This window comes from Mesoplodon bidens, assembly GCF_964165515.1.
Source record: "Mesoplodon bidens genome assembly, chromosome: 17".
Classification (NCBI taxonomy): Eukaryota; Metazoa; Chordata; class Mammalia; order Artiodactyla; family Ziphiidae; genus Mesoplodon; species Mesoplodon bidens.
This window is the reverse complement of record NC_138174.1, coordinates 2,452,595-2,466,117: the sequence shown is the minus strand read 5'-3', so window position 1 is coordinate 2,466,117 and position 13,523 is coordinate 2,452,595. Positions and strand designations below refer to the sequence as shown.

At 41.6% G+C, this 13,523-nt stretch overlaps 1 protein-coding gene across 1 annotated transcript in view; it reads left to right on the top strand.

Annotated features, from left to right (window-relative positions):
- LOC308604884 (uncharacterized protein) overlaps positions 1–13,523 on the top strand; it is a gene marked incomplete at its 5' end in the record, with an annotated part of 98,227 nt that overhangs the window by 70,470 nt on the left and 14,234 nt on the right. Inside the window, one exon of the mRNA XM_081214447.1 lies at positions 9,451–9,487. Coding sequence (XP_081070573.1) covers positions 9,451–9,487 — 37 coding nt within the window. The remainder of the gene's footprint in view (positions 1–9,450; positions 9,488–13,523) is intronic.

Sequence of the window (13,523 nt, the reverse complement as noted above, 5' to 3'; positions counted from 1 at the left end):
ATGAATTGTTCTTAATACTATTGAAGTTTTATTGGAGGTCATGTAAGCCCAGCACGTTTTGGTCCCAAATTGGGGTGAGGCTCTTAGGACATTGACTGAACTGTAACTGGGGAGGGGGTTTATGGAAGGGGTAAAAGTTAACATTTAAAAAGTACATTAGGGCTTCCCTGGTGGTGCAGTGGTTGAGAGTCCGCCTGCCGATGCAGGGGACACGGGTTCGAGCCCTGGTCCTGGAAGATCCCACATGCCGCACAGCAGCTGAGCCCATGCGCCACAGCTGCTGAGCCTGCGCTCTAGAGCCCGCGAGCCACAACTACTGAAGCCAGCGCACCTAGAGCCCAAGCTCTGCAGCAGGAGAGGCCACTGCAATGAGAAGCCCGCGCACTGCAATGAAGACCCAATGCAGACAAAAGAAGAAATAATAAATAAATAAAATTTTTTAAAAGTACATTAAAAAATTCTTTCTCTAGTCTCCACTGGTGGGTGATCTTGCCCTCCAGGGGACATTTAGCAATTCCTGGAGACAGTTTTGGTTGTCTTCCCACTGAGTAGATTGCCGTGAGTATTACCACTATCTAGTAGGCAAATGCCAGAGATGCTGCTAAACAAAAAATTATCCAGCAAAATATTCATGATGCCAAAGTTGAGAAACCCTGTTTTGTCCAGAGGTCACGGATTCATGGGCTCTTCAATTAGGGAGGGACTTGGAGCATAAATGTCCTAATCTACCATACAGATTCCTATAATGCTGCAATCCCGTAAGGCAGTATTTTTTGAGGTTAGAATTATTGATGTTTTGTTTTCCTGTGTCATTTGTTCCCATTGACCACTTCTATGAAAACACGAAATTTAAGATTTTTTAAAATGCAGCTCATACTACATAAATGGTCAATCATTGATTGGCCTTAAATTAATAATCACCTGACCCAGATTTACCCAAGCATTTCCACTTGATGTTTGAAGCTCAGAGTCATGCCCTCTTCAGCATCTTAGACGCTGGAAAGCACTTCATCAAGTGCTAAAGTTAATTAACATGCCTACGTGAAACGTGGGTATTTTTAAGTATAGAGTCGTAGGCTTTTTACATGAAGGAAATATTCTCAAGGTGAGAACACCTCAGAGCGCATGGCACTGGATGTGAGATACCTCTCCAAGCAAAATCCATAAGAAAATAGCTTGTTAAAGCGCGTGAATGAAAATTTAAGTGCAAGAGTAACCAGAATTTTCTGCTAGGTTGCCAAGGATGCAACAGTGATACTGTTCTATCCTTGGGCTTTAATTTCCTGCAAACTAATTCAATCCTGCCCTTCCTCAGAAATAATTTTTTCCTTTAAAAATTTTTTTAAGGTACAGTACATCAAAGAGTTGTATTCCTAGGTGACAGTGGACATCCCATCCCACTCTAAAAAGTTGGCTGACGTCCCCTGGTGAACGGGGGTCTACCTACACCTCTGTCGTGATCAGGGCGCGACAGTCCTACATTTTCAAAATAACTCCAGAGAGTTCCTTGGCCTTGGGAGGAGGCTATTTGCCAGTGAAAAACACTCCAGGGCCTCCATCTCTGCTTCTGCAGTTGAAGGTTGGACTGGCTGAATTCTCAAAGTCTCTTTCCACCCTGCAACTCAGTTAAGCTACACATGAGAGCTTGGGAATGGAAATAACGCTGTCCTCATGCCACAAGAAAATTCAAAGTTGAATTTTCAAAACAGCACTTGACAGGAGGCTATAGAATCAAATCAACTATTTTTCTTTTCATTTTCTTATTTTTCCCCCTTTTCAAGAAGTCTTGATACCAAGGGAACTATCAGCCGTCCTTATAAAAACAAAGCACAAAAAATAGATGAATTCACTTTAGCTTCCTATTGTTTGAGTCATACTTTGAAAATCACTCATAGGGCACACCCGCTCTGGGCGTCCAGGCAGACATTTTAAAAGGAGGAGATTTTTGGTACATGAAGTAAGACTACAGATATTCATCTCTGTTCACTAACTGTCTAGACATGGGAAACATCTGGGAAAAAGACCAGTATTTTCATATAAATTTCCTTCCATGCTTCTTCTAGGCTGTGCTCAGGAAACTGCTTACTGCTGGTCTCCCTGATAAAAATCGTCAAGACTCACAAACTCTTTTCCTTTATGTGCTTATCAGCTCCTTCTTTCTGCTACCTTCCTAATCAATGTCAAAGGGAAAGAATTGTCTTTTTTTTGTTTTTCAAACTGATCGTCTGTGCAAGCAGTTTCCTCTGTCCAGTGGACTTCTGCATATACTTGGAGTTGCAAAGGCTGTCACTTTCTAAATCCTCCTGACTATGCTAGCTCAGTCAAGAAAACGTGTTTTCTGTCCTGACCTTGTTGTAACACAGGTGCCTGGTCGCAGCCTGAGCTGTCAGAATCCTTGGTGATTTGATTCTGCCTCGTCCACGGAGAGTTTCCTGATCACCCAGCCTCTCAGCGAGCCCTCACTTCCTAACCCATAGCCACCACTGTTTTAATTCATTGGTCCTGACAGCATGTTTCCCTTGTATTATTAGATTTTTTTAATGTGGATATGCCTTGTTGACCCAGATGGTTGCAAGAGGACAGATCCCGCAGTGCCTACGACTGTGGATGCTCCTAAAGACGTTCACACGTGTGGTCGACTCCTGGTACAACCATATTTCATGCCCAGGAGGACGGATGGATTGCAGGCCCCTCCCTTTGACATTCACCACAGTGAACCCATGGAAAGGAGGAAATGCTTGAAAATCTGTACAGGGTCCTTGCTACCACTGATGGCATAGCCTAAATCTGTTTCCTTGTTCGAGTCCACATGGCAGGATGGTGCTTTGAAGACATAATGATTTTTATCAAGTTGCTTGTGACTGATTGAACCCTGGTGTTGGAAAGAGTCTGAGAGGTCACCTGATGAAGCAGTTCCCAGAACAGAGTTGTAAGACGGCTTCTAAATGCACTAGTGTCATGCAGTTCAGACTAAAAGCATCAAGACTCTCTGCTTTTGACTAAAGTTATACCCGTTAAGGATGGTAACAATGATTATTTCATCCTCATAGGAAACCCTGATTAGTTAGTTAGGTAGACAGACATATATCTATTATTGATTAATGAAAGGTAGATAGGTTTTATTAATATTGTATTATTATTAATAACTACAAGCCAGTAAGCACAAAAACATACTTAAAAGTATAGCTGTTAGGGAGGAAGAAAAGAGAATGTAAAGCATTGTGGTACTGAAGAAGTGGTCAACCATACATGTAGCTCAGCCTTATTTAGATGGGGCATAAAAAATCTGAAATCCAAAGAAATTAATATTTTAGGGCACAGAGGCAGGACTCACATCCCATAACTATAAATTAGTTGCTTTTACAGTTTATCTTTCTATAGCCTTTTAGGAATGAACCAATAACCAAGTTAAAAAAAAAAAGTAAGATGACAAATCCTTTGAGATGCTAAAATTGTCTGAGAATGGGGTAAGAGTTGTGCTGAAAGAAAGTCATCAAGAGTAAGCTTTCATCCCTGAGTTTAAAGTATAATTCATTCGACACCTAGTGGGAAGCAGCCGCATTGCACAGGGAGATCAGCTCGGTGCTTTGTGTGCACCTAGAGGGCTGGGATAGGGAGGGTGGGAGGGAGATGCAAGAGGGAGGAGATATGGGGATATATGTATATGTATAGCTGATTCACTTTGTTATACGGCAGAAACTAACACAATGTAAAGCAATTGTACTCCAATAAAGATGTTAAAAAAATAAATTAAAAAAATACATTTTTAGGGCTTCCCTGGTGGCGCAGTGGTTGAGAGTCCGCCTGCCGATGCAGGGGACACGGGTTCGTGCCTCGGTCCGGGAAGATCCCACATGCCGCGGAGCGGCTGGGCCCGTGAGCCGTGGTCGCTGGGCCTGCGCGTCCGGAGCCTGTGCTCCTCAACGGGAGAGGCCACAGCAGTGAGAGGCCCGCGTACCGCCAAAAAAAAAAAAAAAAAAAGAAAAAAAAAATACATTTTTAAAATGTGAAAGTAGTTTGCAAAGATCTGTGTACAGTATGGATCTACTTGGGTTGTATAAAGATTTTCTATGCTTATACATGAAGAGAAAATTTCTGGAAGGATATGTAAGAAATTATTGAAGATGATTTTTTAATGCTATTGTTGTTTTTTTTAACATTTTTGATGATGATTTGTGAGGAGTGAGATGATGGGGTGCTTTATCTTTCACTTTATACTTTCCTGTGTTGTTGAAATTGTCATAAATGCATGACTTTTATAATTTGTTTAATACATTTTAAAAGACTAAAAAAATAATAAAATAAGGTATAATTCATGTTAAATTGTTTATCGACATGATGAATTATAACGTTTGCATTCATAATTTTTCTTTATTCTGTAGGAAAGTTAATAATTTAAAAAATCTTATGGAAACGGTTAGTGGGGAAAATATCACTGATGTATTGAGACAGTGGTGTTTGGTCAGGTACAGGGCTGGTGTTGAGGGTAGATTTTTTTTTTTTTTAAGGGCTTCAAATGCTTGGCTTTTTATTTATTTACTTATTTATTTTTGACTATGTTGGGTCTCCATTTCTGTGCAAGGGCTTTGTCTAGTTGCGTCAAGCGGGAGCCACTCTTCATCGTGGTGCGCGGGGCTCTCACTATCACGGCCTCTCTTGTTGTGGAGCACAGGCTCCAGACGGGCAGGCTCAGTAGTTGTGGCTCACGGGCCTAGTTGCTCCGCGGCATGTGGGATCCTCCCAGACCAGGGCTCGAACCCGTGTCCCCTGCATTAGCAGACAGATTCTCAACCACTGCGCCACCAGGGAAGCCCTAAATAAATTTTTTTTAAAAGTTAAGTTAAAATACCACTGTTTCATTTTCAGACCATGACCTGTACTTATTTCCCTGATGAGTCTAAACTGAAAATGATCACTAAAGTGAGGTCTCTGTACACCAGCATTTGTAAGTATATAGAGAAGGAGCCAAAGGCCATTTAATACTGAGAATTATTTTTAAAAGATTGCGTTAACTGTTTACTTCTAGAAGAAACAAATATTAAAAAAAATAAATTTAAAAGCTGTATAATTGGCATGTGATTTTAGAGTCTTTTTGCTGGCTAGATGAGAATATTTTAGTATTTCCCCTGAAAGAGCCTAGTTTTAATTTTATTTTTAGCATCTTTCAACCAAGACATCAAATTAAGGTTTTTAAAAGCTCTTTTATTTAGAGGTCATTCTTTGGGATTCAGATTCTCCAGTCAACACCTAATTTCCATGTTCATCATGGAAGCAGTAATAGAATTAAATTAAATCTGAAGACAGGCTCTAGATTTTATTTCAGCCCCAACTGCAGTGTTCTACCACACTCAACTCTTACCAGAAATGGTGAGGTCTAATAAAATGGAAGCATTTAATTAAATCTCCTTTAGAATCCTCCCCAAACTCTGGTTAGGTTTGCTAAACAGTGGAAATAGTCCACATTTGGGTAACAATAATTTGGGACTTCAGTAGTGTACACGGTAGATCATGCTTTAAAGATAGAATTAGATCCAATATATGGACACTAAGAATCACGAGGAATGATAAACAAGTTTAACTGATAGGTTGATAAATGGCAGTGAAGATGGACCAATAAGTAGACACTTGGTCACTCACTGGACTGTTTATAGAATGAGGCCTTCCACTAATTGAAACTTGAGGTCAGAAATGAGTAATTAAGATAGTGGTTTTTTAAATTTTGCTTTATTTTGCTTTGAAGAAAATCTCCCTGTTATATACACCAGTGCATGTTAATCCCATAGTGAATCAGGTTTAGTAAATAATATTTGTATTTTCTTAGAGGTTCTTGATGCTGTAGTGGCGTGGATTGGAATGTCAGTGGTCATGGTACAGGGCTAAGGATGTAAAGTATTGAGAAAACTGAGGGGATGCTCCTGATGGAATGGGTTCAAGTGCAAGCCCAGCTGTGGAGGTGGAGACGTTGCCAGGGCTGGGCACTGAGAGGAGAAATGCTGCTCTGAGCTGATGTGGGAGCAGCTTCAGCAGACTGGAGCTACCCGTTGATTCTAAGATATTTTGCTTTCAAGAGCAGACCACTAACCTCAGCTCTGCAAAACCACCTAATTCCACAGTCATAAATACAGTTAGAGCTACTGAATATTTCTGCATTCCAGGCACATGCTAAGCGTGCTTGGTACATTTCAACATCTCATCATCCAAAGAACGCTACGCGATAGATTTCGTTGCTATTTGCCTCTTACTAAGAGGAAAAGGAGGCACAGAAAGGTTCTGTGATTTGTGAATGGTGATGCAGCTACTAAATCACAGTGCTGGGGTTTGGTTCAAATCTGAGTGTCCAGTGTGGGACTCTAGACTCAGCCAGTACAATCTGTTAGTAAAGAAACTAGCTTCCTTGTGCCTGGAAAGAGCTATTCTGTCCTCTGGTAAGTGCCCACCCTACACAGAAATAAAATCTCCCTCACCTTTCCCATCCTAATATTTATCCTAATATCATGAACCTAGTATTTTGTCTTCCTTCATGAAGTGAGTAATGGTAGAATTTTTACTTGTCTCATGTATTGGAAATGACATTATTAAACTGTTTATCAGGGCTGATTTTTGTGCAACTCAAATGATCTTAAGTAAATATGGGAACTTATTACAAGGATGCTGAGGTGCCTCATAAAACACGAGACTGGAAAGCAGTCTAAGTTGAGGGACACTTGAACAAGGATGAGGTTTTCACATCTTATTCGTGTGTCTCCCTGTGTCTGTCTGTCACTCATTCTCCACATTGGTTTTCTCTGCTTTCCATGCAGAAGGATAAAAGATTGGGCGAATATAATCTATTCCTTGACGCCAAAATTAAGTAAAAGTTCAGCAGGTATTCCCAGCTTTATAATGACATACGAGTCATTATTTTTACACTGCAATTGCCTTTCCTTCTCATTCCTCAAGAGAGAATGAATTAATGGCTCCCTCTGGACAGTTCTACATAAATGGAATTCTGTTCATCTATTCCATGTTGCCTAAATGATAAGATTTGACTTTGGTGTTAAAGTTCTAGTGATCGTAGGGTTGACACTCCAATTTTAAAGGCTCAAACCTGCCAAGTATTTCTCCTTACATTATATTTCAGAGCCAAGCATGAAATAAAATACTTATTGGGCATCTACTGTGTTCCTAAAGGTATGCTAGCAGAATGTAGTTCATAATTCCTGGTCTCCTTCAAATATGTCTAATTTGGTGGAAGTAGCAAAACCAAACTATCACGAAAGCAAGTATGTGAGATAAATAATAAATAGTATAAACATTGAAACATACAATTGAACAATATGTGCAGTTGGCAGACATGGCCTGCCTCTTCTGAGCCTCACAGCAAGCTCTAAGGACCGTGTCCCAGTTCACCGATGCTGAGCTGTCCCCGTGGGGAGTGATTTGCAGCAAGTCCCCAATTAGAAGTGGTAGAATTGGTCCTTGAGCCCGTGCCTTCCAAACCTAAATCCATACCATTTTCCATTTTCCAATGGTTCTGTGGCCTTTAAAGTAATATCAGAGTCCAATAGTCAGGAAATAAGGGGGGGAGGTGGTTAGAAAAACATGAATAGATTTAACGGAATGAGAAATTGAAGAGTATATTAGTTTAGGCTAATAAATAAAGTGACAGAAAATAAACTCACAAGGAGTTAGGCAAAAGAGGACTATTTTAGAGAATAGTCTGCTTGTATTTGGGCACATTCGTCACTGGAGCTTGGACAGCAGTAAGAGAGAAGCTGGCAAACAGTTTTGGGGACGTGTGTGTGGGTTCCTTAGAAACCAGCCTGGACAGGATTCATGGAGGTGACCAGGGTGACAGGGATCAGGTAGCCTGATAAGGACAGGCTTGGTCAGGAATCAGCTCACGAGGCCAAACAAGTCACCGATCAGAGAGGTGCAGAGAGGCCTGAGGATTTAGGGACGGGAAGGAGCACGGAAGTCGCAGGAGAACACGGGGACGCAGGGCCGGTGTCCTGAGTGAAGGTCGCCGGAGACCGCACTGCCCTCTCCCCAAGAGCTGTATCCAAGGGAGAATGAAGGTCGGAGCCAGGTCAGCCTCAGGACCAGTCAAGAGCAGGGCTATCACCGACTAGTCATTACTCTCTTCTATAGTTTTCCTTGTAACTGAACACAGCTTTTTGTAGAAAACCCATTGAATGTGTGTGATGTGCTTGGCCTCCTTCCCTTTCAGTCACAGAGGTGGCTAATCAGAGTCTGTACCAACCTGGCCACAGTGATTGGTTCAGGGAAGGGGCCATAAGCCAGCTGGGCCAGGCACCACCTTTCTAGGGCTTTTGCTAGAATTTCCTGAAAAAGATGATTTCTTCTCACTGGATTTGCTGGCTGTAGGGACGTTGTAAGCCTAGAACTGCCACTGGGCCATCTTGCCAGCCTATAGAGAGAGACCGCCTGCCTGAAAAGGAGGCCAAGAAAATGGAAAACAGAGCCTGGAGGTGAAGAAGAGAAGGCTTCCTGGGGAAATGTTTGCATTCCTGAATCCCTCTATGCCCAAGGCCATTTGCCCCTTTCTTAGGCAAGGGGGCCTATATGTCCCCCACCAGATCAAGCTGCTTTGAGTTGAGTTCTGTCACATGTAACTTTAGTGTCTGCTCATATGGTTAGTAAATGCACACAGCTTCACCCACCAGGTAGAGTTTAGATTCTAGGTAGGAGGTAATTGTAAGCTAGTGCAACTTCGTGATTTTTTTCAGGGGTGAATTACATTAGGATTCGAAACTAGGACATATTAAACTAGATTTCATGAGATTTAATGTAATATTTTTATATAAAAATGAATGAAGAATGGAAAAAGAAAACAAACCTAAAGCTGAAATAAACAGGAAATAAAGTTCTTAGAGAAATTCCCTGCTTTATTCTACCTTTTATTATAGTTATTTGGTTATTATGGTTCCTTAATGATGATTTCTATCCCCTGCAGCACAAATATCTGCTGATTTGAAATCAATAGGATTGAATGTTAATAGCTGTTAAAATGCAAGAGAAAGGAAAATGGCACGGCTTCTTGCTTGGTACCAGACAGTATAAAACCATTTTCTAATTTTGTCTTATTATTTGCACAACGATTCAGTGGGAAAGGCGTTTGAGGAAATTTAAAATGCAGTAGGATAAGTGGCTACCGAAGCCACACAGAGTTGGGATCTCACCCCACTTCTTTTGATCTTTCTTTTCTGTGATGGTGCCTCTGTGACCCTCCACGTATTAGGAATGGATGCTGACATGAAATGCAGCACAGAGCCTATGGGACTTTTGCTTCAGTATTGATCCTAAATTATGAGAACATATTCTGATGGGTTAACTTTATTGGCGGCCCTTATTTGAGAAGTAAAACCTACTAATGGAAGAAATCACAAGTGTTAACCTTTCCTCTCTTGTTTAGAAAACCCTGATTTTTTTTTCTCTCTCTTCCTGTAGAACTTTAGTACCAGAACCAGAAGCCAAGTTTCCTCAGGTATGTGTTACTTTATAACCACTTCAAACAAGAGGCCATTCTAACTGACAGTAGCTTCAAAAAACGTCTTTCTGGTAAATTAAAGGAGGGCAACTGATCACTGAAGGTAAACAGGTGATGAAATGCGTCATTAGTACCTCATCCGTAATTCATCTCTCCTGGAGCAGTTGACAGAGCATCAGGTCGTGAGTCGTGGGCGCTCAGAAGTGCAGGCTCTGGGGTCAGCCAAGCAGATTCATTACAACCCAGTGTAAAGCGCAGCCTGTCTCTGTGTCAATTACCGGCGTTTGATAACGGATATTATGTCAAGGTCTGTTCTTTCTCAAGATGCAGCCACACATTTTAAAATCATTACGAGTGTAAGCATGAGCCCCATGGCCTCGGGGTTCAGTCCATTTGTTACATCCCATTAGGACGTGAAGACACAGGCCGGGGTCTGGGGAGAGCACAGGGTCCCTGCCTCTCCTGCTCCCTTTACAGGGACATGAACTGTGGTTTACTTTCCCCAGGGGCCTTTTATGATCCCCACGATATCGGTGGTGGGGGGCGAGTCACCCCTGTAATCCCTCCCACCGCAGGGCCACCAGGGGCATCAGTAGGAATAAACCTGATCCAGGTTTCAGTGGAGCCTGAGAAGTTTTATTGAAAATGAAGCATTTTCTGCCGGACTCTCTGTCTGCTGGGGATGGAAATGTGCTGTTTCTTTCTTTCAAAAACCACATGTGTGCTTTCCAGTAGTCTTTTCACATCTTGGCCCTTCCAAGAGCACTTTGTCACACGTTGGCGTGGATTTGACACACATGACCCGTCATCCAAGGGCAGCCTCTGCGCTGCAGAAATAGACCCTATCCCGGTCTTTAGACTGATGTGCAAACGCTATAAATAGCAGGGGGGATGCCGTAATTCACCATGAAGACAAGAAAAAAAATGAAGAAAAATTATTCAAAACCTCTTTAAAAAATCGAGGGTGCTCGAACGGGCAGTGCCTCCTGGATGGGCTTCATTTTCCTGTCTGGAGCCCTGATTCAGGCTGTTTGTGAAGGGCTGGAATCTGGGCCACACACACCCTGCAGGAGTTTGAGTGAACAACTCACATTCCTTTCGTGTTCAAATCCTCCCTTTACGCCAGTGGGAGCCCCACGTGGACCGGAGTCAGGATATTCAATTCCTCTTCCCCTTTTGTAAAGAAGCCCAACAAGGAAAACTTCACCCTGATGCACTTTCCCCCAAGCACCCCGACCAGTCTGTGCTCTGGGAATCACAGTGTGGGGTGAGCTGATCTCGGGATTTTCTCCACTTGCCAACAGGCCATGTGGGCTCACGCTTCTTCTGGCTGGATCTCCACAGACCCCTGTTAGTTAGAAACCTTTTCAAGGGACCAGCCACACTGGAGGATGCTGACAAGAACCCACTGTTAGCACAGATTTATCACAAAGGAAAAAAATCCATTTCAAAATTTGTAATATGTGTTAATGTGTTGCATTAAATACAATGTTTGCTTTCTCAAGGAACGTTTAGGGGTACTTTTCATACATCTAAGCATGAGGAAGAATTCACACAATTCTGCTCCCTACAGGAGGGGGTAAGAAATCCAAACAACCCATAAATGATAACCTAGCTCTGCAGGGTAAGGGCAGGAACACTTACAGTCTCTGATTTATTCACTTGGTTGATAGCTTTCTCAGTGTATATGTGAGTCTGCATCACTTGTGACCTGCTTCTACACACACACACGCACACAAGGATATAGGCACACGTAATTCCATTAGATTATATGGAAAGCTTATTTCTGGAATAAAAGAAAAACGCAGACCCCTTCACTTCTACTAATTTTATGAGAGTAAAATATAAAACTTCCAAGCGTGTATATACACATTCATCATCCACATCTATGGAAGATATTTATTAGTAAGTGAGAGAAAGATTTTAGAAATGAATCGTCTTACAGAATCATTTGATAAAAGACTCAGAAAGGCTCTGGTCATTTTTGATTCCTGTAATTGTTCAGTTTCTAGGGCATTGGGTCCCAAAAAGCAGTTCCTGGCCCATTTATGACCTGGTTAAGCCATGTATTTTTCACTGTCATGGACCACCCCACACCCTGTGCTTAGTTTTAATATGGTGACTTCCTCCCATTGTCAACTATTGAATACGATGGAATATTATTAAAAATGAGCCATTTCCACAGTGCCTTGGTCCCCTGGAAGAGACTATTTTGTGTAATTCCTAAATTTGATTCATAATTATTTTACATGTAGCAACTCAAAATGTTTTACAACTTTGGTGAATTCTGCCAGCTCATTTCACCTACATGCTTTATTAATCACATGAAGGTAAGCATAGAAAAATGTACTGTTTTATAAAATCAAAGGAAGAGGGTATTTTGTCACAGTTCAGCTCTATCTCTTAATTGATGAGATTTTTGTAAAAATCTTTAGACTAATTTTGACTGTAGCATAATAGTCTAAATGTATTTCATCGGGGTCAAAATAATTCAGTCAGTAAGAGAAAGCATTTTAAAATAATTTTTATTTTAGAATAGACAGATCTGCAGAAAAGTTGAGAAGGTAGTAAGTATAGAGTTCCAGTACATCCCAGGCTCACTTTCCCATTAGTAACATCTTCTATCACTAGGGCACATGCATCACAGTGAATGAACCAATACTGATGCATTGTCATTAACTAAAGTCCATAGTTTGTTCCTATTTCCTTAGTTTTTACCAACTGTCCTGCTCCAGGATCCCATCCTGGATTCCCTGTTACAAGGCGTCATCATATCCACCGAGGGTCCTCTGGACTAGGACAATTTCTCAGACTTGAGAATCATTCCTAAACGGAGAATCTTAGCTTTTCCTCTCTGTTCTCATCACCTACATATATTTAGGTAGTTTTATTTGTAGAGGGAGAGTTGATTGGAGACAAAGATGGGGAGAGGTAATTAATTCACTTCTACATTATGAAATCAGTCGGATAAATTAGCTAACGCCTTTTGGGAAAATCTTCAAAAACCAGGAAACAATGGTAGATTTAAGAGTACACTGGGGCTTCCCTGGTGGCGCAGTGGTTGAGAGTCCGCCTGCCGATGCAGGGGACGCGGGTTCGTGCCCCGGTCCGGGAAGATCCCACATGCCGTGGAGCGGCTGGGCCCGTGAGCCATGGCCGCTGAGCCTGCGCGTCCAGAGCCTGTGCTCCGCAACGGGAGAGGCCACAACGGTGAGAGGCCCGCGTACCGCAAAAAAAAAAAAAAAAAAAGAGTACACTGGATGAATAATTTCCAGTGCCAGAGGGGAGATCACCTGGCACGTCCATTACCGTGGGGAAGATAAGGGTGTTTATTCACTTATGCAGGGACTGTTTTCCTGGCCGGCGCTCACATGCCATTTTTCTGCCTTACAAGATAAAAAGAAACCGTTTGTGACCATTTTCTATTTAAACAGAAGTTTTAGGAATTAGATAAACACATGTACTGAGCGCGTGTACACCCCCCGTGAATGTATCTAAGCGCCAAGGCAATTCTGAGTCATCCCAAACAGTATCGTTCCTTTTACTTAACAGAGGGCTTGTGATTCCCCAGCGATGCTGAGCAATTTTATCTTCCCAAGTAGGAGCTCTTACAGAAATGGTACTGGTTAAAGAGCTTTGCTTCGTTTGCTTTCTCTTCACACTCGTGTCATTCGTTTGTAATATTTTAGTTGTTCAAAATGATAAAAAAATAACTCTGCCTTCATGTATGAATCTTACTTTTCAATTAAGAAAGAGTATGGGCATGTCGAGTATTCAGGACATATAATTTTCTAGTAAAGAGGTACAGTGAGTATCAAAAATCAAACGTGTTCTCCTTTTTACTTATAATTTTGCTTTTAATCTTAAAATGGAGCCAAGTAAATTTGTCTGTTTGCTGAGTTAGATTCCATTTCTGTAGATAGCTCGGATTGGTAAGCAGTACTGCGTAAACAATTATAATAATCTGAAAAACATTTGGACAGGCCCTTAATTTTGCTCTAGGGGAAATTTATTCTTTTTTTTTTTTTTTTTT